The sequence below is a fragment of the Hyperolius riggenbachi genome, chromosome 5, assembly GCF_040937935.1.
Source record: "Hyperolius riggenbachi isolate aHypRig1 chromosome 5, aHypRig1.pri, whole genome shotgun sequence".
NCBI lineage: Eukaryota > Metazoa > Chordata > Amphibia > Anura > Hyperoliidae > Hyperolius > Hyperolius riggenbachi.
The window spans coordinates 155522492-155546499 of record NC_090650.1 but is presented as its reverse complement, the minus strand read 5'-3'; the positions used below and the strand labels follow the sequence as shown (position 1 = coordinate 155546499).

At 41.8% G+C, this 24008-nt stretch overlaps 1 protein-coding gene across 1 annotated transcript in view; it reads left to right on the top strand.

Moving 5' to 3' along the window:
- The window catches only part of TBX20 (T-box transcription factor 20), a 118114-nt gene that overhangs the window by 53422 nt on the left and 40684 nt on the right, over window positions 1–24008 (top strand). Inside the window, exon 6 of the mRNA XM_068236389.1 lies at window positions 288–364. Within this exon, the coding sequence (XP_068092490.1) occupies window positions 288–364 (77 nt within the window). The remainder of the gene's footprint in view (window positions 1–287; window positions 365–24008) is intronic.

Sequence of the window (24008 nt, the reverse complement as noted above, 5' to 3'; positions counted from 1 at the left end):
CAAATGTTTGCCTCCGCTCTGTGTTTTTTGTTATCACCACAAGTTAATAGTTAGATTTGATCTTAGAGCAAGTTCAGAAACTTAATTATATTTGCTCACCTTAACTTTACAGCACTATCACTAGGATATGAAGAGCCAAAAGTCAAATTATTACATGTTGACACAAAATAGATAAAAGACAAGTGGAGTTGGATCAGCCACATTATGGGCGTTAACTGATTGTTGGGTGGTTAGGAGTGGTGCAAATGGGCTAAACCTGAAGCTCTTGTGTGGGCTTGTCGTTGTAGATAACCAAGTTGAAAATTGACAGCAACCCTTTTGCCAAAGGATTTCGAGACTCTTCCAGACTCACTGATATTGAAAGGTAAGTGGAACTGTTTATTTATTATTATGATAAGATAAACAAATGGTAATCTCTAGTCTGTCCTTTTTATTGTTAAAATGTGTTGGTAGTGCAGTTCTAAAATACATTGCAATGGTTGTGTACATGTCCAAACTGCTCCTGAACGATAAAGCGATTGATTTTCCGATGATGACCTTACAAAATCGATTCCTTTCTTGATGAGAAGCAGATCGGAAATGTTGAAAATAGTTGCCTGATTCCACACGAGCGGATGGGAAATTGCATCGTGTGTTCCTAGCATAACACTTTTACTTTCATTTTTATCAAATAACTAAAAAAAAAGTTATCTTGACATATAAAATGATGGAATGAATGTAAAGCTACTTGCATTTGAAACCTGTTGTATTATCTGAGTGTATGAGTTTGTCATAAAGCAAAATATCCTCTTAGAAACAGCAAGAAAGTTGCACTAAGTGGAATACAAAAGGCACTTGGGAAAGACAAACTAATAAAAAAACAACAAAAAAAAACAACCTGTAATCAGGGGTGCTTGTCTTCAAACGGTCAATTACATACTCAGGATGGGTAACAGATAAAAAAAGAAACACTGTGAAGATATATTTTCCAGGTCTTAAAAATGTCCTAATAATTGTAAAGTCTTCACAAAGAGCCTCTCCCTTCCCCCAATGAAAATCTGCTCCTTCGCAAATCAAACAATAAACTAACACTAGTTCCTATATGCCAGGGAATCCCTGTACCATATTTGGTGAATTGCATCATTCACCATATCTGGCTGCTTGAATTTCTATGTCCATATTATTTTGATTTTCATCCAGATTCATATGATTTTTAGAGGACAACCGATGTGACATGTGACATGATGAGATAGGCATGTGTTACACATGATGGGCCATATGCAATTCACTTTTTCACCTGAGTTTTCTCCTAGGTGATATTTTTAAATTTGTCAATAAAATGCCTTTTAAGCCACCAGCGAGCAAGAAAATACTCAGAATAATTTTGAAAATACTTTTGCACTTACTTCTCAGTACTTTTTCAGTTGAAAAGTGCTGGGAAATTATTTAAAATAGAAGATGAAAAATTATCTCCTAGGAGAAAACATAGGAGAAAACTGGAATTGCATATGGGCCCATGTGTATGTACAGTGCCAAGCACACAAATAACTATGCTGTGTTCCTTTTTTTTTTCTATGCTTGAAAGATCAGGTATCCAAGTGATAGTTTCTGTCCAGGTCAAGACCCTTCACATATGTAGAAAGGACCTTATCAGTGAAAAAATGCGGGCTAGAGCTTTTCAATGCAAAAATATCAAAACTTTATTGACACAGACATAAAAAGAGTAAAAATCAAGACCCTCACTGATGAGGAATTACAGCCATAAAACACTCTCCTGTCAGTAAATGGCTTCTGAGTGCAGGACAGTGATAAAAGGGTCAATGATTCATAGATTTGAGCTCTGGCATACTTCAATGAAGTTGTCAATGAGCAGAGACAATGAAACAGTAAAAACTTAAAAACTAGATTTAAATATAAAATAAAACTGTGGGCTATTTAAAAAAAGGTGTCATTTTTAGGAGAAGGAGGACAGATGCAATTGTTTTTCTCATCAGTTTATTTTCACCTTGGATGTCTTGGATGTCCTTTAACTGTGAACCTAGGTTTAGGCTTTGGATAAATGGGAAATCTACTAGTAGTTAGTTAGTTAGTAGTAGTAGTAGTAGTAGTAGTAGTAGTAGTAGTAGTAGTAGTAGCAGCAGCAGCAGCAGCAGCAGCAGCAGCAGCAGCAGCAGCAGCAGCAGCAGCAGCAGCAGTAGTAGTAGTAGTAGTAGTAGTAGTAGTAGTAGTAGTAGTAGTAGTAGTTAGTTAATTAGTAATTATGTTCCTTAGTCAGTGACTAAGGAACATAATTTTGTTACTATTTTTTTCTAACACACACACACACACACACACACTTTAAATTTAGGCCTAGTTGCAAAGTTTCAAGTAAAGAACTAAAATGACAGCCAGTTAGTGACTCATCCATGAAAACCCGAGCAGATGCTCTGTTTACTTCTAAAGGTACAAAAATATGGTTAGAAGCATGATAAATGGCCAATGCACCAAGATGGCAGCCTGGCAGGTGGGACTTCTGCATTCCTTTGAATCATTGCAAACACTTTTAATAATTTGTCCTGAAATTCTTGTTAACATTGCAATTATTTGGTTCAAATTTTCCAACCAAGATGGTCAATATTTGTGATGTTACTCAGATCCAAATAGCATTGCTAATAATTACCCCACGTAAAAGCATCAAACACAGAGTAATTTACATACACATTTACAATTTCCAGAAACAATTTCACAATTCTCCATTAGGTTTTCTTTTTGCTTATTCAGTCTTTCCACTTACAAATAATGAATATTTTATAGTGCCATTAAAACATTTTGTTTGTTTGTATGTAGCTTAAAAAGCATTGTTTTGGAGCAATTATTTAACCTCATAGACATTTCTGAGTAACAAAGAGCAGCAAAGAAAAATTAATCATTTATATCAAATTACATCAAAGGTCAAAACTGTTCATTCTATTATGAAAGGTCAGTAACTATAATGTTCAGATAATTCTAATTAGAAAAATGTCATGAAAGTACCATTCATGCACATCTGAGGTTATAGGTTGCATTATTCTGTACCAAAATATATCAAGGTCAGACTAATTTATACAGTTCAGGTATTATATATACACAGTATTTAAAAGATAATTATTGTAGTTTTATTAAAATGTTTAATATAAATACAAAGGGAATTAAAAAAAACAAGTTGTTCTGAATAATCACCTATGTCTGAAAAGTTTCTCATTCATTAGTTCAAGAAATATTTAACAGAAAAAGTAAAGTAGTGTAAACTAGGCTTTGAGCTTGATTAGAAATGGTTGGCATTCTTATTTTGCAGTGATAAACTCTCAGATTTCAATTCTGGCCACAATACTATCTGCATGACATTTCTTTTGTTTCTTTCCACAACTTTACTAATGCTTATATAATGCTAGTAGTTAATGACCCTGACATCCAGTTCACATCACAGAAAGTATCTTTAAATGTGCCACTGGGAGCCCCCCCCATTGGCCCTTTAACATACACATGGGAATCTCTCCCAAAGGCATCCACTGCCCTCCCTCCTGGCCAAAACCCCTAGCACCCTTTGGCCCACAGGGCCGAGCACTGTAATAACAGCGCAGGAAAGTTGGGTGCAGCCGGCGCCACCATAGACCGTAATAGGAATTATGGCTATAGCGGCGCAGTGAGTAACTTCGGCGCCATCACAAGACGGAGCTGAAGTTACTTTTAAAACACTGTAATTCGTCATCCAGCAATAGCTGAAAGCCGAATTACATCATTTCCCACTATCCACGTGGACCTAGAGGAGGAATAGTAATTAACGCGATTTCATATGTACAGTATGCCACAGGGCACCCCCTCGCTAGCACCACAGGAGGATGTTGGTTTCCGTAACAGCTTGCATGCAACCTATTAAGTACTCGTCCCTCCCACTGCGAAGAAGTCAATCCTCCATGGGAGGGGACCTAACACTAACTAAATCCTAACCTATGTATATGCATAGCCTGGGTGCGGCTAATCAAGTAAAATTGAAAATTGAAAATTGTGCAAAAGGTGGATCAGCGCATCACCAGGCCGCCTCCGAATGGCCTCGAATCAGAGGTGCGCTGAACCCCCCCAGAAACTGCAAAATCACCTTCAACCCAAACAGAAGCTCTGCATATACACCAAAAGCAAAGCGGAAACCAACATCCTCCAGTGGTAGACAGGTCATGTGTATGCTAGGTGTGTATTTTATCCCACAAGTGGGGCTTGCACTCTTTTGCAGGTAGGCACTTGTCTGTTTTTAAGTAGCGCTGTTCATTTCCTTGCCATGTACTAATTTAATTCATTTTTGGTCACCTGCTCCCACTTAACAGCTTTGCTTTTGGTGAATATGCAGAGCTTCTGATCCACCTTTTGCGCAATTTTCAATTTTACTTGATTAGCCGCACCCAGGCTATGCATATACATAGGTTAGGATTTAGTTCGTGTTAGGTCCCCTCCCATGGAGGATTGACTTCTTTGCAGTGGGAGGGACGAGTACTTAATAGGTTGCATGCAAGCTGTTATGCAAACCAACATCCTCCAGTGGTAGACAGGTCATGTGTATGCTAGGTGTGTATTTTATCCCACAAGTGGGGCTTGCACTCTTTTGCAGGTAGGCACTTGTCTGTTTTTAAGTAGCGCTGTTCATTTCCTTGCCATGTACTGATGTGTACCCAGAAAAAAGGATACCCAAACTGACATTTGACATGATGAGATAGACGTGTATGTACAGGATGTGACTACAGTGTGACCCTCACTGATAAGCTTTTCCCCTTTTTATGTCTTTATTGCTCTCAGAAACCATTTTCTGCTAGGAAAGTGTTTTATTGTTGCAATTTCTTATCAGTGAGGGTCACACTGTAGTCACTTCCTGTCTGAGTCAGGACTGAGTCAGCCACTTACATACCTGATATTTAACTCTTTCAGGCAGAGAAAGAAAAAAAGGAACACAGCATAGTTATTTGTGTGCTAGGCACTGTACATACACATGTCTATCTCATCATGTCACATGTCAGTTTGGGTATCCTTTAAGTATTCTACGGATGGACATCACCCAGGTGTGTGCGTGCGTGTGTGTGTGTGTGTGTGTGTGTGTGTGTGTGTGTGTGTGTGTGTGATAAAATATCATCTGCCTCTTACAACATCCTCTTGCAATGTTGCAGCTGCTTCTTCATCTGCCTCCATTCCTGTTGTTTATGCCACAGATGTTGCCCCGCTATTGCTTATAACATGAGGGACTCAAAATGGTCTAGGGGATGTGGCATGGCAGATAAATCAACTTAAATATTTAATCCTCTTAAGTTGGAATTAACCCTCCAGGTCCCCAAGTGCAGCAATTATTCACTCTCCCCCTTAGTTAACATGACAGCCAGTATCTGTCCCCCCTCCCCCCCCCCCCCAGTAAGCAATTCAGCCAACATCTGCCCTCCCTCCACAATAAGCATGGTTTACCACTCTTTCACAATCCAGATACCCTCTCTTTATTATCCTATAGCAAAGCTATTGGAGCACATTTACCTCCTCCAGGACCAGGTTCTCTCCTCCTCCTCACTGCCGCCAATTAGCATGCATCAGCATCCTTTCAGCTCCTGATGCATGTCACATGACATTGGAAGTCTACAGAGGGATGCAGATGCATGTTAACTGGTGGTGTTAAAGAGGAACTGTAACCAAGGATTGAACTTCATCCCAATCAGTAGCTGATACGCCTTTTGCCATGAGAAATCTTTTCCTTTTCTCAAACACATCACCAGGGGGCTCTGTATGGCTGATATTGAGGTGAAACTCCTCCCACATTGTAATGTCAGCACCAGGGTGCTAACATCACACTGTGGGAGCCTTGTTGCATTGTGGCAAATAACAGCTGTTTCTAACGCCTAAAAATGCATCATCTCTTTCCACGGACATCACCTGCCATCAGTAAAGATGTCACCATGTGATAAATGTCAGAATGTAAGACAGGGAGAGGAAAGATTTTACAATGGGCAAACACTGGCTAAATCATTTATAAATTATTGTTAAAATGAAGCACTTTTTTCATTACATTATTTTCACTGGAGTTCCTCTTTAATTGAAGAGGAGGAGAGGACCTTGGAGTAGGTACATGTGCTTCAATGGCCTGCTCTTCTATTTACAAAGCGAAATAGAGAGAGGCTATAAGTCAGAAATGTAGGTCTGACCTGTCCGTAAGCCATCCCATAACAGCTAATTGAAAAAACCCTTTTTCCACTTTGTCTTTGATCATTTTAAAATTGATTTTCTCAAAAACTACAGGGTCTTCTTGAAAAACATTTTCTGACTTGTTTACACTATTTTCCATAACATACCTAGCAAATTTAGTGATGATAACATGTATGGGGCTTTGCAATTACCCACAAGTGCTATTAATCTCACTATTATCAATACGAAAGTTTGGATGTTTGTTACTCAATAGAGATGGCCCGAACGGTTTGCCGGCGAACGGTTCCAGGTGAACTTCCGGTGGTTCGCGTTCGCCATGTAAGGCAAACTTTTCCAGAAGTTCGGTTCGCCCCCATAGTGCGCCATTAGGGTCAACTTTGACCCTCTACATCCTAGGTTCTCAACGTGTGGTACGCGTACCCCAGGGGGTACTTCTGATGGTTCCAGGGGGTACTTGGGCTTGATATACTTAACCAAGAATAACAAATTTAGAGTTTTAGAAAATGATAAATCTTATTTTAACACCATCAAATTAGTATTTTAGCTAATTAAAAACAATAGTAAATGATTGGAAATTGTTTAGTACCAATTATCATGTACTAAGATTAAATATATATTTGTCAAGGGGTACTTGTGATAATGTTTACTATGCTAGGGGGTACTTGGTGAGTACAGGGTTTTAAAAGGGGTACATACCAATAAAATGTTGAGAAACACTGCTCTACATCACAGTCAGCAGACACATTGTAGCCAATTAGGCTACACTCTCTCCTGGAGCCACTCCCCCCTTATAAAAGGCAGGCAGCGCTGGCCATTACACTCACTCGTGTGCCTGATTTAATTAGTGAAGGGACAGCTGCTGGCAGACTCTCATAGGGAAAGATTAGTTAGTCTCCTGTTGGCTTGTTAGCTTTCTCCTGGCTGATTGTTATTCCTAAAATAGCACCAGTCAACAGCTCTTTTGAGAGCCAATGTTCTCCTGATGTGTTTTTTTTTTGTGTTGCCCACTGACACTGCATTATACAGCCCTATGTTGCAGCTGGACCTTGGTAATTGCTATTACTGTGCCAGCCAGGCCCTGCCTAACTATCTATACTGGGACACCTACCTATGCCTACCTAACTACTGGGGCACCTACTTACCTATACGGGGACACTTACTTATGCCTACCTACCTACCTATACTAGGGCACCTACCTATGCCTACCTACTTATACTGGGTCTCCTACCTATGCCTAGCTAACTACTGGGGCACCTACCTATACCTATCTAACTATACTGGGACACCTACCTATGCCTACCTACCTATACTGGGACTCCTACCTATACCTAGCTAACTATTGGGGCAACTACCTATGCCTATCTACCTATACTGGGACACCTACCTATGCCTACCTACCTATACTGGGACTCCTACCTATGCCTAGCTAACTACTGGGGCACCTACCTATACCTTTCTAACTATACTGGGACACCTACCTATGCCTACCTACCCAAACTGGGGCACCTACCTATGCCTACCTACATACAAGAAGATAATAAGGTCGTTGCTTCATTGTGGACAGAACAAATTTGATCAGCTGGACAGTCACTGTTGTTCTATCATTGAGCTACCACAGCCCGGCGACCATATGGGCTTGAAAACCACCACGGCCTGCACTCTCGCCATGGTTCGCACCAGTCCAGCACGGTCATCACTACGCAAACAGCTGTTTGCGGTGCATTACACAGTGCGTTTGGTGTGTCAGTGTGAAGCAGTACTCTAATTACACTCCCTGATTAATGTATACACGTGCAAGATGTTTTAAAGCACTTTGGGCCTGCAATTTAGCATTCAATGTGATTTCTGCCCTTAAAACGCTGCTTTGCGTCAAATCCAGATTTTTCCCCGGGACTTTTGGCGTCTATCCCACTCATACATGCAAAAACTCAGACGTTAGACCCTTTGAAACATCTTTTCCATCACTTTTGTGGCCAGCATAAGTGTTTCTATTTTTTAAAGTTCGCCTCACTATTGAAGCCTATTGCGGTTCACGAACCGAAAATCGGAGGTTTGGGCCATCTCTATTACTCAATTACACAACAATGGCTGAATGGATTTGAATGAAATTTGGCACACACATAGTACATTACTTGGAATAACATATAGGATACGTTTTACCACAACCAAAAAGTGGGTGGAGACAAATAGAAATTTTACTGGGCACATGTAAACTGCAGCCATTCTTACACTGTTAATGGTAGGGTTCTCAAACGTTGCACAGTTGGTCACTGGGTGACTGGGATTAATATTCTGAAAAGTGGGTGGAGCCTACAAAAGCCAATCAAAATTCACCTATTGATTTTTAAAGGGGAATATTTAATTGCTGCCATTTTTGTACTGTTAATAGCACAAGCCTCAAACCTAGTACAGTTGGTCATTGAGTGACTTGGGTTCAAATTCAAAAAAGGGGGTGAAGTCACAAACAGCCTGATGCTAAGGACCACAAAGCTCACAAACTTGCTCATTGAGTAATTGAGTAATTTTGTGTTTGGGTTAGAAAAAGTGAGCTCAGCCAACACTAGCCAAATACATAGCCAGGCAATGTCGGGTCATCAGTGGGCAGAGACAAATACAAATTTCACTTGGAAAATGTAAACTACAGCCATTCTTACATTGTTTATGGTAGGGTTCTCAAATTGTGCACAGTTGGTCACTGGGTGACTGGGATTAATATTCAGAAAAGTGGGTGGAGCATACAAAAGCCAATCAAAATTCACCTATTGATTTCCAAGGGGAATATTTAAGTGCTGCCATACTTGCACTGATAATGTCACAAGCCTCAAACCTGCTACAGTTGGTCATTGGATGATTGAGGTTCCAATTCAGAAAAGGAGGTGGAGCCACAGCCAATCAGATTTGTTTCATTTCAATGCAAATTATTGGTTCCAAAGACTGCAAAGCTCACAAACTAGGTCATTGAGTAATTGTGTGTTACGGTTAGAGAAAGTGGGATGAGCCAACACCAGCCAAATACATACCCGGGCAATGCCGGGCAATCAGCTAGTTTTAATATAAATGGTGGGATTTTGCAAAATGTTTGTTGATCTCAGCTCAACATTCAGAATTACTAGATTGAATTCAGAATTTTATTAGATTTGCAATCTGAGAATTCTGATCATCCTTACTCCTAACTCCATTAACACCAGACTCTAAAATGGATGCTAATCCTGCCCACAGCACTTTTTTATATAGGTATGGCCCCTATTGTTAAGCTTAGTACCCACGTCACAATTTTCCTGACGATTTTCCTGACGATGACCAATGATTTTTTTGAGCGTCGAGCAGTCGGATCGCTAAGATCCCTGACTACTCCTGCACAAAGTACCGTGATCACTTGAAATCTCGCTCGCTCCTGGCGTGTAGTGTCGTGTGACATCGTGCTCACCCACCGAAAGGAAGAGGCATCGCTGATGATCATGTCACAGGACCCGTCAGGTGGTGAGTACGCAGCTTTAGACTTGAGCAGCGATGTTAGGCTTTGTTTGCTACAGTCCAAAGGGCAGTTGTTCAGTGGCTGATAATATAACTTGCTGACTGTGACATCACTGATGACAGGAAATAAAGTTCAAAGCTAAAGGCTGAAGAATGTCATTTGTAATTCAAACATCCAGTTACAGTCATGAGACAAGAAGTAAAAGAGGTGTTTAATAATTTATCTACCTGAGTATGGAAGAAAGAAAAAAGTTTGTTATAACAAGTCTGGCGAGAGGCAGGTCATTTGGGCGCCATGCACCACCTGGTAATTTGGATGCTGCCCTAGACAGCAATGTTAATTGGGGCTGCTGTGGTGCCTGGGGTCTAATCTGGTCACTGGACATAGATGGAGCTTGAATTTAAAAGGGACCGGTAATGTTAGGCATATGGTTTACATTAGGGTTAAATTTATAAGCAGCTAGCAGAAGGATTAATGTAAGGAGGAGATAGAAGCCTTATGCTGGGAATACACGGGTCGATCCGGCGGCCGATTAGCTGCCGGATCGACCCCAGCCACGTCCCCGTTGATCGATTACCGCTCGGATCGATTACCGGGTCGAGCGGCTTGATCGGGCCAGCTGAATATTATCAGCTCGCCGGATCAGCTGGTCGATACACGGTACAGAAACGTACCGTGTATCCCCAGAATTGGTAGAATATTGTCAGTATCACCAATATTCTACTAGTGGCTTCACCCCATGCCCAAATTTACTCTGCACCCTTTTTTCATAATCTGATAATTCAAGTATTTGTATAGCGCTTTTCTCCTGCTGGACTCAAAGCGCTCAAGAGCTGCAGCCACTAAGGGGGCACCCTGCAGTGTTAGGAAGCCATGTCCAAGGACTTCTTACTGAATAGGTACTGACCCTTGCCAGGATTTGAACCCTGGTTCCCCATGTCAGAGGCAGAACCCTTAACCAGTGCACAGTGCAGTTTCTAGGCTAAAATGCACCCAGGGCGAGGGTGTAAAAATTGCGCCCCCCCCCCGCGAGCAAGGTATGGGTGCCCGCAATATAGGTTAGCCAGGTCTAGTTGCACTTAGTATAGGTCCCCCCAGTATAGGTAGCCAAGAATAGGTACCCCAGTATAGGTAGCCAGGCATAGGTGAGCCAGTATAGTTGCCCCCGCTATAGGTTAGCCAGGTAGGTGCCTCCAGTATAGGTAGCCAGTATAGTTGCCCCCAGTATAGGTTAGATAGGCAGGCGCCCCCGGTATAAGTTAGATAGGTAGGTGCCCCAGTACAGGTTATTTAGGTAGGTGCCTACAATATAGGTAGCCAGTATAGTGGCCACCTGTATAGGCTAGCTAGGTAGGTGCCCCCAATACAGGTTAAATAAGTGCCCCCAGTATAGGTTAGATAGGTAGCTGCCCCCCAGTGTAGGTTAGATTAGGTAGCTGCCTCCCAGTGTAGATTAGATAGGTAGCTGCCCCCCAGCGTAGGTTAGATTAGGTAGGTGCCCCCCCAGCGTAGGTTAGATTAGGTAGGTGCCCCCCCCCCCCCAGTATAGATTAGATAGGTAGTTGCCCCCCAGTGTAGGTTAGATAGGTAGCTGCCCCCCAGTGTAGGTTAGATAGGTAGCTGCCCCCCAGTGTAGGTTAGATAGGTAGCTGCCCCCCAGTGAAGGTTAGATAGGTAGCTGCCCCCCAGTGTAGGTTAGATTAGGTAGGTGCCCCCCAGTGTAGGTTAGATTAGGTAGGTGCCCCCCAGTATAGGTTAGATTAGGTAGGTGCCCCCCAGTGTATGTTAAATTAGGTAGGTGCCCCCCAGTGTATGTTAGATTAGGTAGGTGCCCCCCAGCGTAGGTTAGATTAGGTAGGTGCCCCCCAGCGTAGGTTAGATTAGGTAGGTGCCCCCCAGTATAGGTTAGATAGGTAGCTGCCCCCCAGTATAGGTTAGATTAGGTAGGTGCCCCTAGGATAGGTTAGATTAGGTAGGTGCCCCCCAGTGTAGGTTAGATTAGGTAGGTGCCCCCCAGTGTAGGTTAGATTAGGTAGGTGCCCCCCAGCGTAGGTTAGATTAGTTAGCTGCCCCCAGCATAGGTTAGATTAGGTAGGTGCCCCCAGGATAGGTTAGATAGCTAGCTGTCCCCTATAGTGGAGGGGGGAGCCGGAGCCGCAGGGAGGGCAGCCCTCCCTCTCCCTCCCTCTCCCGGGCGCCCTCCGTGCTCCCCCCTCAGATGCAGAGCGAGCAGCCGGGAAGCGCTGTTTGCAACTCACCTGCCTGGCTACAAGCGCTGCTCTCTCGCCGCTGGTCTGTCTCTTCTCTCTGCATACATGCTGATACACGCGGCTTCCGGCTAAACAGGAAGCCGCGTGTATCCGCAGTATGCAGAGAGAAGAGACAGACCAGCGGCGAGAGAGCAGCGCTTGGAGCCAGGCAGGTGAGTTGCAAACAGCGCTTCCCGGCTGCTCGCTCTGCATCTGACGGGGGAGCACGGAGGGCGCCCGGTAGAGGGAGGGAGAGGTCGGGCTGCCCTCCCCGCGGCTCCGGCTCCCCCCTCCATTATAGCGCCCCCCTCCTAACAGCGCCCCGGGCGGCGGCACGCCCCGCACGGGGGTAGAAACGGCCCTGCCAGTGCACCATCTATTCCAGCCACTCTTTTACATGTATGCAGTCTGGCCATGTTCTATCATGGCTCAATGTTATTCATGCAGCGCTGTGGCTCAATGCAAGTATAACAGCTCAATCACAGTAGTTAGTGAGTTGGAATTAAAATGCATGAATAAAAACTCATGATTTGGTTTGTGAGTTGATGTGCATTTCTATGAATTTCCATGCATTTCGACACATTTCTAGGAGTTTTAATCACTCCTGACAAGTTGAAATGCACGGCACAGCAACTTACCGTTGTAGTGTGAATGATACAATGAAAGTCTATGGACTCTCATGTTGCCATGTAAAACACACACTATGTGCAGTGTGGCAAAATTCTCTGCAACTCACTTAGGGCTTGATTCACTAAAGCGTGACAACTGCTATCACAGCAGTTATCACGCGATCTGCCGCACGCAAAGATTTGCGCGCGAACGGCGTCACTTCACGTGATAAGTGAAGGTTTGTGCGCAATCACGGGCGCTTTTCACGTGAAAAGTGCCTGTGATCGCGCGCAAACCTTCACTTATCGCGCGACGTAACGCAGTTCGTGCGTAAACCTTTGCACGCGGCAGATTGCGTGATAACTGCTGTGATAGTGAATCAAGCCCATGGTGTGAATGAGCCCTAACAATTTCAGAGACAGGATGTCAGACAAATCCTTGCGTGATTCAAGTAAGAAAATGCCAGATTTTGGACAAGCCAAAGGAGGTCCACGAACACATGATGGCTGCAGTTTATAGGGAGTCTGCCTCATCAGTCTACAAAGTAAAATGTTGGTGATAGCAGTTTAAGTGGGGTAGAGATTCCATTGAAGAATACTTTTCATAGTTGACACGGTGTAACGCCACTTCCACAGAAATGTGCAAGAAAGTTGATTTTGTCAGACAGACAAACCAAGGTTTCCCAAATAGGTGAAGAAATTGGTATCTTGCCAAATACAGCTTGGAAAAGATATCATGAATAATTGGGTATTTTAAAGGTTAGTGCACAATGGGTTACAAGAATGCTGATGCTATATAAGAATGTCACAAGACTCCATGAAGACCAAGTGAATTTTTTTCATAATTACGCGACGGAAGTCCAAAATGGAGACAATGTTTAAGACAGACAAAGCTACAGGTAAAATAATTGCAACTGTCTTCTGGAATACTAAAATATTTAGGTGTTTATGCCACATAAACATAACCAGGAAGAGTTACGCCAACATAATAATTGCTTTGCAGGAGTCAATCAAGGAGAAACAGAAAGGAAAACTCTCTGCTTCTTCATGACAATGTGCCAGTCAACATGTCATGTCAATCACAGACTGAAATCTGAGAATGTGGGTTCCAGCAGCTGAGCTATCCACACTACCTGGCTCCCTCAGAAAATGTCCTATTCTGAACTTTGAAGAAGTCCCTCCATGGGCAGCGTTTTTCAGATGTCAAGGCAGATGTTGTACAAAAATGCAAGTCTACTTATGGCTAGCTACAACCATGTGTATCAGTTTGCATTCAAATATTTATATTAGGGATTAGTGCATAATTTGCATCTGATTTATATTCAAGGTGTGTATTTAAGCCCCTGGGGGGCTCTGCACACCTCTGTTGGTTTCATTTTATTTGCAGCCTGTTTAGGAGCGCTGAAAATATTTTGCTGTTCTTTGGGGAAAAAATGTGTGGACCATTTATGGTTAGCAGCCCCAGGTAAGAATTATGTTTTAGCTGTTAGGTTAGTTTTAAGGTTTGAAGCTAACGCCCTCCTTTGCTGCATCTATTTTGAATGCAAGTTGCGTAATCTGGTGATGTTTTGAGATCTGCACATCTATGCGGCTGGTCAATTCAGGTGCAGTCTATATCTGGAAGTGCTGCCAATATCTCCTGTTGTAAAAAAAAATACAAGTTTACTTATGGCTAGTTGCATCCATGTGTATCAGTTTGCATTCAAATATTTATATTAGGGATTAGTACATAATTTGCATCTGATTTGTATTCAAGGTGTGTATTTAAGGCCCTGGGGGGCTCTGCACACCTCTGTTGGTTTCATTTCAATTGCAGCCTGTTTAGGAGCACTGCCAATCTTTTGCTGTTCTTAAGGCAGATGTAATGTCCTGGTTTAATAGTTAAAGATTTTTTAAAGGGTTTAAAATCACTTCAGGAAAAGTAGACAAAGTTTATGGAGCTCTAAGGGGATTAAATTGAAAAGGAAAACAAAGCAAAATGTTTTTATAACCCTTTTCTTTCTCACTGAGGTAGATACATTATTGAATGTACCTCATACTCAGCTGTAAAATAGCTAAGATCCAGTGCTCCTATCAAAACAATTAAGAGATGAAAATGACAGCAGAGTATCAGTTAAGGTTAAGGGTTAGGGTTAGTGGATCAGATTGGAGGAGGTGATATTTAACAATAGGGGTAGGTGGTTCGGGTTAGGATTAAAGTGGACCTGGACTCTTGCACAAGACACAAGGAAAACATAACATAAATGCATCCTGTATGTATTTAAAGAGTTTAGCCTGTGTAATTCCCCCTCATTTGTGTCTAATCACTAGTTGTAATTTGATCTCCCCCCTGTGTAACATGACTGCCTATGGCAGATAAGCAGATAAGCCCATTTGACTGTAAACAATATGTCTGCTTCCATGAATCAGGAAGTAGAAACTATGCAGATTTATTTAAGGATTTGGATCAGCTGTAACAAAGAAACAGTCTTTGTTTAAAGGTTATTATGCTGTTGTGTATCTTTTAGAGCAGAGATAAGTTCTGAGTTCAGGTCCACTTTAAGGAAGGACTGTATGTTTAGGGAAGGATTAGGTTAGGAACAGAGTTGCTCAAATCCGAATTCGGGAGATACCCGGATAGTTCTATCCGGATATCTCCCAGTAAACCTGTGCGGGCTGGGCGGGGGTCAATCTTACCTGTATGACGTCTTCTTCGGTCCGTCCCTGGCGCCTCCCATGATGCGTTCCATGCGCCGGTCACGTGACTACAAACACTTCCTCCTTCAACCTGGAAGGAGGAAGTGTTTGTAGTTACGTGACCGCTGCTTGGACCGCATCGTGGGAGGCGCCAGGTACAGACCGAAGAAGACATCATACAGGTAAGATTGACCCCGCCCAGCCCGCACAGGTTTACTGGGAGATATCTGGATAGAACTATCCGGGTATCTCCCGAATTCGGATTTGAGCAACTCTAGTTAGGGATCAGGAGGCAACTGACATTAGAAGCGGTTAGGGTTGGGCATCAGGAAAACCTTAACCTTAGGGGCATTTAGGGTTAGGCATTAAGAAGGAAATAATGTTGTGTGGGTTCTAGTTATTAGAATTAGAGGTTCATCATACAAACTTATACATGATGGCATAGTTATCTAGGTAGAAAAATGACAAGCATCTATCAAGTTCAACCTTTTAATGCTCACTGCACCACAGTCCAGAGAAAAGAATAGCCACAAGGGCAGACACTACATAAATCAGTTAGGGCTCTTTTCCACTATGAAATGCGATCGCGATTGCGTTTCAATTTCCACCATGCGATTGCGATTGCGATTGAGCTACTATACTCACTATAGTAAAGTTCAATCGCATCCAAAACGCGGCAGGACGACAATTGCGTTTTGACCAAAATCGCATCGCAATCGAATCGCACTAATGGAAATTGCTGCTGCAGTTTCCATTAGTTTAATGTACCTTGCGATTTGCGATCAGAATCAAATCGCAAATCGCAGGGTAGTGGAAAAAGGCCCTTAATAATACTAGCTCAGATTTTGGTATGGTATTTTTTCTTAGACATTCATCTACATTTTTTTGTTTGCCCATGCTTGCATACAAACTTTTTGAGGAGGAGATCTGAATATTTCAAATGCTAGGATAGAAAGGGAAGCATGAACTTAGTCATGTATTTCCTATTATCAGTTTAAACAAGAAATGTATTATGTACCCATTTTCCATATATTTCCTATAAATACGTTGTTAATAGTACCACTCCTCATTTTTTCAGTGATTAGTTTTTTGAACAAAACTGAATTACATAATTGATCTGAAAGCATCTTAAACAGTAATTAATAATGACCAGTTTACATAATTGAGTAGTAACTTAAGATAAGAACAGGGCACTGGCTGTCTATTTGAATCACTAGACGGTATCAGCATAAAAATATTTAACATTCATCCATCAGTCTAGTCAAATCACTTAAAAATATTAGCTGCAAATAACATACAGTATATAAATGATGTGTGTGTGTGTGTGTGTGTGTATATGTATATATATATATATATATAATTTTTTTTTTTAGTAATGGGCTTTATGTCACTGGTGGATGTTTAACATGACCTCTCCTAAACAGCCTTCAGGGAGAGATCCAAATCAGATCAATTGATCTTCAGAGAACGAAATTCAATTAGTGTGGAGTCAGTTAGTGCACTAAACTGCTTAGTAATTGGATTGCTTCTGGTAACTGATTAGCATCAACTCCTAGTTTAAAAACAGCACAAAGTGAAAGTCTCTGACAGAACACCATGCTTGGTGTTAACATTTACAGCATTTACAACAAACTAAAAATACAGAAAGAAATATGTAAAACTTGCACTTGATTTAATTTGGCAAGACCCTTTTCCATTCTTAATAGATTTTTCACCAAACAAGAGACAAAAGATACTTGCATGTTTATTAGCCAAGCTTGTCAGGCAAATTTCCATTCTATGCAAAATCGGTTGGAAAAACGATTGGACATGTTGTAAATAATCAATCTGGCAGTAAATCTGCCAGAAAATCTCATCATGTGTACCAGGCATAAGTTTTGATGAGCTTGTGGGGGATTAGTGAGGATATATAATTGTTTATAATAGTCTATGAAAATTCTTGAAACACTATTTGGGTCATAGTGTGTATGACCCTCCTTATCTTTTAAAGCATATATAGTAGATAAAGAGTTTTTGGAATTTGATTTTCGTACTAGATTCATAAGAGGTTTATTTCCATCTAAAACAAGAGCTACCTTGTCCAGCGTACGTATTTTTCTAACTGAAAAGCTTTAAGTCAGTGTATGTCTTGTTTGGATTGTCTTTTAAAGCGGTATTGTCACCATAAAAATCAAATTTCAACAGCAACTGGTCTGAGTGTATTAAGTTGTAAAGATGCTAATCCTGCATTCAAAACTTTTTTCTGCTGTTATGGTTTGGAGTTATTACATACTATAGGAGCACTGGCCCTAGTTCCAAACAGTGCCAAAAAGTTGAATGCTGGGAGTTCTTTTGAATGCTGGGAGTTCTTTTGAATGCTGGGAGTTATTTTTATCTATAATATATTCCTCCTCTTCCATTTATTTCCCTGCCTAGCTGATCACCTGTGTTTACAAGCAAGGCTGAGGTGACTCAGTGATTGGATGTGTAAATAAAAAAAAGACTCTGGGAGGAGGGCAGCTAATGAATACACAATGAGCAAGAGAAGGGAGGGGGAAACAAGAGTCAGAGAGGATATGATGTCAGCATTAGCTTGGCAAGATGGCCACTGCTTAGAAAAGGATTTTCTGCTTTTCCTTTGTAAAATTCACAGGAATCATTACGTGGATAGCACAATACATCTGTTATGTAAGTAGAGGTAGTATATGTGTTTTTTATTTCTAGGTTAGCATGGGTGTCGCTTGTTCTTTAAAGGCATTAATTAACGTCTTCAACTAAAATTGTTGAGTTGCTGAAATTTAGAGCATGCTTGCCTTTTCCTCCATGTCCCCTTTGAGATAAAAGGAACTTTTATAAAAGGCTAATGCTGGTTATACATGGTTTGTTTTTTAGCTGATTAGATGGTTCAATAGATAATTTCCGACATGTCCGATCTTCCTTTCGATTCTTTGGCTGCTCGTTTTCTGATAGAAGTGAATGGAAAAAGATAAGAAAAGCAAGTGCAAAATAAGAGAATCGACTGCAGAATCGATCGAGAGCAGAAACGCATGGCAGAAACAAACCATGTATTCCCAGCATTATGTCCAGAAAGAGTCTGCAGACTCTATATGTTTTCCTGGAAGACTATATGTTGTCCCTTAGCAACCTTTTGAAAGGTGTAGCTTTGTAGGAGAGACTCGTTTAGTTTCCAGAAAAAAGGTTAAAGTTCCAGTTCAGTTCTGGGAAACTCCCTGGTGATCTAACCAAGCCATTTAGTAAATTTGAGCTTGCTCTAGTATAAAGCCCCATCTACACCATACAATTTTTTGTCCGATTCGATTCATTCGATTTGATTCACTCCAACATGTCCGATCGGGATTCGATTCAATTTGTGTAACGATTGTGGAACTTTCTCCGTGAGCAGCGCACAACGCGTGCGCTGATACGGCGGAAATCCTCGACAAGCGTATAATTGCAGGCACCCAGCAAAAGGTGCTAGGCACCCGTAGAGGGAAATTCCTGTCGGCAGATGGCACTGGGGAGTGCAGAGGAACCAATCCTCTGTACCTCCACAAATGCCAGACAGGAATTGTACGTAGCGCAGAACGCAATCGCAAGAGAAGCGATTGCGAATGAGAACGAGCAAAGGGACAGATTGTATGTGTGTGCGCCAATCTAGCGCACACACAACAGCAGATACGAAACAGAAACGCAACCGCAAGAAAGGCGATTGCCAAAAGTGACACAAGGCAAATCAGAACAGAATACGAGGATAGCAAAGGCACAGCAAATCATACAATAAGGAGATACGGAAAATAACAAACGCTAACTGAACGCGAACACCGCACTCATTCGCAACAGTGCACGAGTTCATGCGCGGTCTCCATGTGATAAGCACAATAGAAACAAGCACGCCTAACTAACCATCGACAGACAAACATGAAACAGAGGACGCGAGCGCTTGCTTAACGGTTACCTCACCGAGCCTCCAGCAAGTGTTCGAAGCAGACAAGACAGATACACGAAAACAGGGACAAGCGAGAGATAGGATCCACAGCACCAGCGAAAGTGGCTAGCGCGATCCAAGGAGACAGAACAGAAGGATCCACAGCGCTAGCGCAAGGTGGCTAGCGCTATCCAAGGAGACAGAACAGAAGGATGCACAGCGCTAGCGCAAAGTGGCTAGCGTGATCCAAGGAGACAGAACAGAAGGATCCACAGCGCTAGCGCAAAGTGGCTAGCGCGATCCAAGGAGACAGAACAGAAGGATCCACAGCGCTAGCGCAAAGTGGCTAGCGCGATCCAAGGAGACAGAACAGAAGAGATAGCTGGTAGCAACCGCTGCACCAGCTATACTCCAAGAACAGAGATCAGAACGATTTCCTGTCGACCACCGTTGGGACAGGACAATCGCAACAGACAAACAAAACAGATAAACAATCCTAACTGCACTAGGTAACCTGCCTAGCACAGTTTCCAGGAATTACTCTAAGCTGATCTTCAAACAAAGAGCATGGCTGACACTCTCCAGAGTGTTTCACAGGAAGACTCCTTATGAACAGCCAAGCATTGTGGGAAACACATAGTACTTATAGTACACGCCTCCAATGAATGTGGCCAGGCAATTTGCATGACAACGTATGCAAATTCCTCAGCAAGCGCAAGCTGCAAAACTGACAGAAGCTCTTCTTTCCAGAGTCCTGCAGCATGCAAACCCAAACAATGGCCAAAAAACTGCCTGCCTGCACAGGCAGCCGAGCAGATCATCACAATTTGCCATTGTTTTGCAATGGCAAATTAAATTGTATCGAATCCTGATCGGACCTGTTGGATGGAATTGAATCAATGATTCAAATCGAATCAGACAAAAAATTGTATAGTGTAGATGGGGCTTAAGAACCACAGATGTTCCTGCAGAAAAAATAGTCTAATTGTGAGTGTGAAGCATTGGGTGGACAGAAGTAAGTGTATTGTGTATGAGTTTAAAAGAAATAACATTTATATTGCGCTTTTCTCCTGGCGGACTCAAAGCTTCTGAGCTGCAGTCACTAGGGCACACTCACTCCATGCAGAATAGGTGCTGGCTTACTGAACAGGAAGACCAAAGATTTGAACCCAGGTCTCCTGTGACCGAGGTAGAGCCCTTAACTATTACACTATCCAGTCACTAGCTTACACTAGCTAAAAAAAATAGTGGCTACCTTTGTTAGCAAATTATATTTAATTAGCAAAAAATATTAAATTACTTCCAATTTGAGGCTTCGACTGTGAGACCAGGCCACCTTGATGGCCTGGGGTTCATGATGGGAGGCCACCTGAGGCCCATGTAGATGTTCAGAGGATCACCCACTGTTCAGTTAAGTGTTGAATTTGTAGCATTCCAGCAAACAATACCTGGGTTAGACAATGGGAAAGGTGGTGAACTTGGGGAGGCGTGTAAGGTAAGTACAAATAGAGAAAGATAGTGGATAGAAAAATGGGGAATATGTTGAGAGCAGCTACAGGTCTGTGAAACCGCAATTTACCCAAGTGGCTGTAAAACTGCAATTTATATGAGCATCTGTAAAGCGCTAATAACATAGTTACATAGTTACATAGTTACATAGTTATTTTGGTTGAAAAAAGACATACGTCCATCGAGTTCAACCAGTATAAAGTACAACACCAGCCTGCTCCCTCACATATCCCTGTTGATCCAGAGGAAGGCAAAAAAATCCTTACAAGGCATGGTCCAATTAGCCCCTAAAAGGAAAAATTCCTTCCCGACTCCAGATGGCAATCAGATAAAATCCCTGGATCAACATCATTAGGCATTACCTAGTAATTGTAGCCATGGATGTCTTTCAACGCAAGGAAAGCATCTAAGCCCCCTTTAAATGCAGGTAGAGAGTTTGCCATAACGACTTCCTGTGGCAATGCATTCCACATCTTAATCACTCTTACTGTAAAGAACCCTTTCCTAAATAAATGGCTAAAACGTTTTTCCTCCATGCGCAGATCATGTCCTCTAGTCCTTTGAGAAGGCCTAGGGACAAAAAGCTCATCCGCCAAGCTATTATATTGCCCTCTGATGTATTTATACATGTTAATTAGATCCCCTCTAAGGCGTCTTTTCTCTAGACTAAATAAACCCAGTTTATCTAACCTTTCTTGATAAGTGAAACCTTCCATCCCACGTATCAATTTTGTTGCTCGTCTCTGCACCTGCTCTAAAACTGCAATATCTTTTTTGTAATGTGGTGCCCAGAACTGAATTCCATATTCCAGATGTGGCCTTACTAGAGAGTTAAACAGGGGCAATATTATGCTCGCATCTCGAGTTTTTATTTCCCGTTTAATGCATCCCAAAATTTTGTTAGCTTTAGCTGCAGCTGCTTGGCATTGAGTACGATTATTTAACTTGTTGTCAATGAGTACTCCTAAGTCCTTCTCCAAGTTTGATGTCCCCAACTGTATCCCATTTATTTTGTATGGTGCTAGTCCATTAGTACGTCCAAAATGCATGACTTTACATTTGTCAACGTTGAATTTCATCTGCCATGTATGTTCCCATATAGCCATCCTATCCAGATCCTGTTGCAATATGACACTATCTTCCTGAGAGTTGATGATTCTGCACAATTTTGTATCATCTGCAAAAATAGCAACATTGCTCACTACTGCATCCACTAGGTCATTAATAAATAAATTGAAGAGCACTGGACCCAGTACAGACCCCTGTGGGACCCCACTGCTAACAGTCTCCCATTTTGAGTACGATCCATTGACCACAACTCTTTGTGTTCTGTCCATTAGCCAGTTCCCTATCCATGAACACAGACTCTTCCCCAGTCCTTGCATCCTCAACTTTTGCACCAGACTTTTGTGGGGAACAGTGTCGAAGGCCTTTGCAAAGTCCAAGTATATCACATCTACAGCATTCCCAATATCCATATTCGCATTCACTACCTCATAAAAGCTGAGCATGTTAGTCAAACAGGACCTGTCTTTAGTAAACCCATGTTGATGCTGAGAAATAAGATTATTTTCTACTATGAAGTCATGTATAGTATCTCTTAGTAACCCCTCAAATAGTTTGCATACAACTGATGTTAAGCTTACAGGTCTATAATTTCCTGGATCTGATTTTTTGCCCTTCTTAAATAATGGGAAAACGTGGGCTGTACGCCAATCCACTGGGACTCTGCCAGTTGCAAGAGAGTCACAAAAGATAAGATAAAGGGGTTTAGCTATAACTGAACTTAATTCCCTTAGGACCCGAGGATGCATGCCATCCGGGCCAGGTGCCTTGTCTATTTTTAATTTATTTAGTCTTGCCTTCACTTCTTCCTGCGTTAAGTATTTAATATTACAGTTAGAAGATTGAGACTCTTCCGCCTCTGTAGTTTGCAACAGTGCTGTTTCTTTTGTGAAGACAGAAGCAAAGAAAGCATTTAATAACTCTGCCTTACCTTGGTCATCCACCATTGAGTTCCCCCCCTCATCCTTTAGGAGTCCTATACAGTCAACCTTTCTTTTTTTAGAGTTAATGTACTTGTAAAACTTTTTTGGGTTAGATTTGATATCCTTAGCGATTTGTTTTTCAGCTTCAATCTTTGCCTGCCTAATTTCTTTTTTACAATTTTTATTGCACTCCTTATAATTGCTTAGTGCAGCCTCGGTCCCCTCCTGTTTTAAGACCTTATAGGCATTCTTTTTCCTCTTCATTTTATCTTTAACCTTTCTATTCATCCATAGAGGCCTTTTTTTATTCCTAGACATTTTGTTTCCATATGGGATATACATACTACAATATTGATTGAGTATAAGTTTAAAAGCTTGCCATTTCCCTTCAGTGTCTTCCCCTTGTAGTACATTATCCCAGTTCACCAAACTTAGTGGTTGAACTTTGCTTTTCTAAAATTCATAGTTTTAGTGCTCCCGCTGCCCCATGGCCTATCAGTCACCAGATCAAACGTTATCATGTTGTGATCACTATTTCCCAAATGTTCTTGAACCTGCACATTTGATACATTATCTGGTCTATTAGAAATGATCAGATCCAGTAACGCATTCCCCCTAGTTGGTTCAGTTACCATTTGAGTCAAGTAATTGTCCTGTAGTGCTGCCAGAAATCTGCTGCTTTTACCAGAATGGGTAGCCTCAATACTCCAGTCAATGTCTGGAAAGTTGAAGTCGCCCATAATTATGACCTCATTTTTACTTGCAGCTTTTTCAATCTGCTGTAGTAATCGCAGTTCTGCCGCTTCATTAATAAGAGGTGGCCTGTAGCATACCCCAATAAGCAATTGGCAACTTTTATTTCCACCATGAATATTCACCCAAACGGACTCCACATCTTCGCAATCTTCCTCCATCTCATCGTTGAGGACAGCTGTAAGAGAATTCTTAACAAAGAGACAAACCCTTCCACCTTTTTTCCCTGTTCTATCCCTCCTAAACACATTGTATCCTTTTAAATTAGCTATCCAGTCATGGCTTTCATTCATCCATGTCTCGGTTATTCCCACAATGTCATAGCCTTTGTCATTCAGAATGAACTCTAGTTCGTCTATTTTATTTGCAAGGCTCTGAGCATTGGTTACCATGCACTTTATATTTTTACCACCACATTTACCAATTTTGTTTACATGAAATGGGCTACTTGAATTTTTACCAACCTCCTTAATCTTTACACTGTCCCCACCCCCCTCTCCACCCTCCATAATGATATGTTCCCACTGTCTTTTTACCTCATCTTGTCTACGTAATGAGACTTTATCCTCCCGCCTCCCCCCAGATCCTATTTTAAAATCTCCTCCAACCGTTTAGCCATCTTTTTTACAGTGGCTGTAAAAACGCAATTCATCTGAACAGCTGTAAAGCTGCCCAAATTCA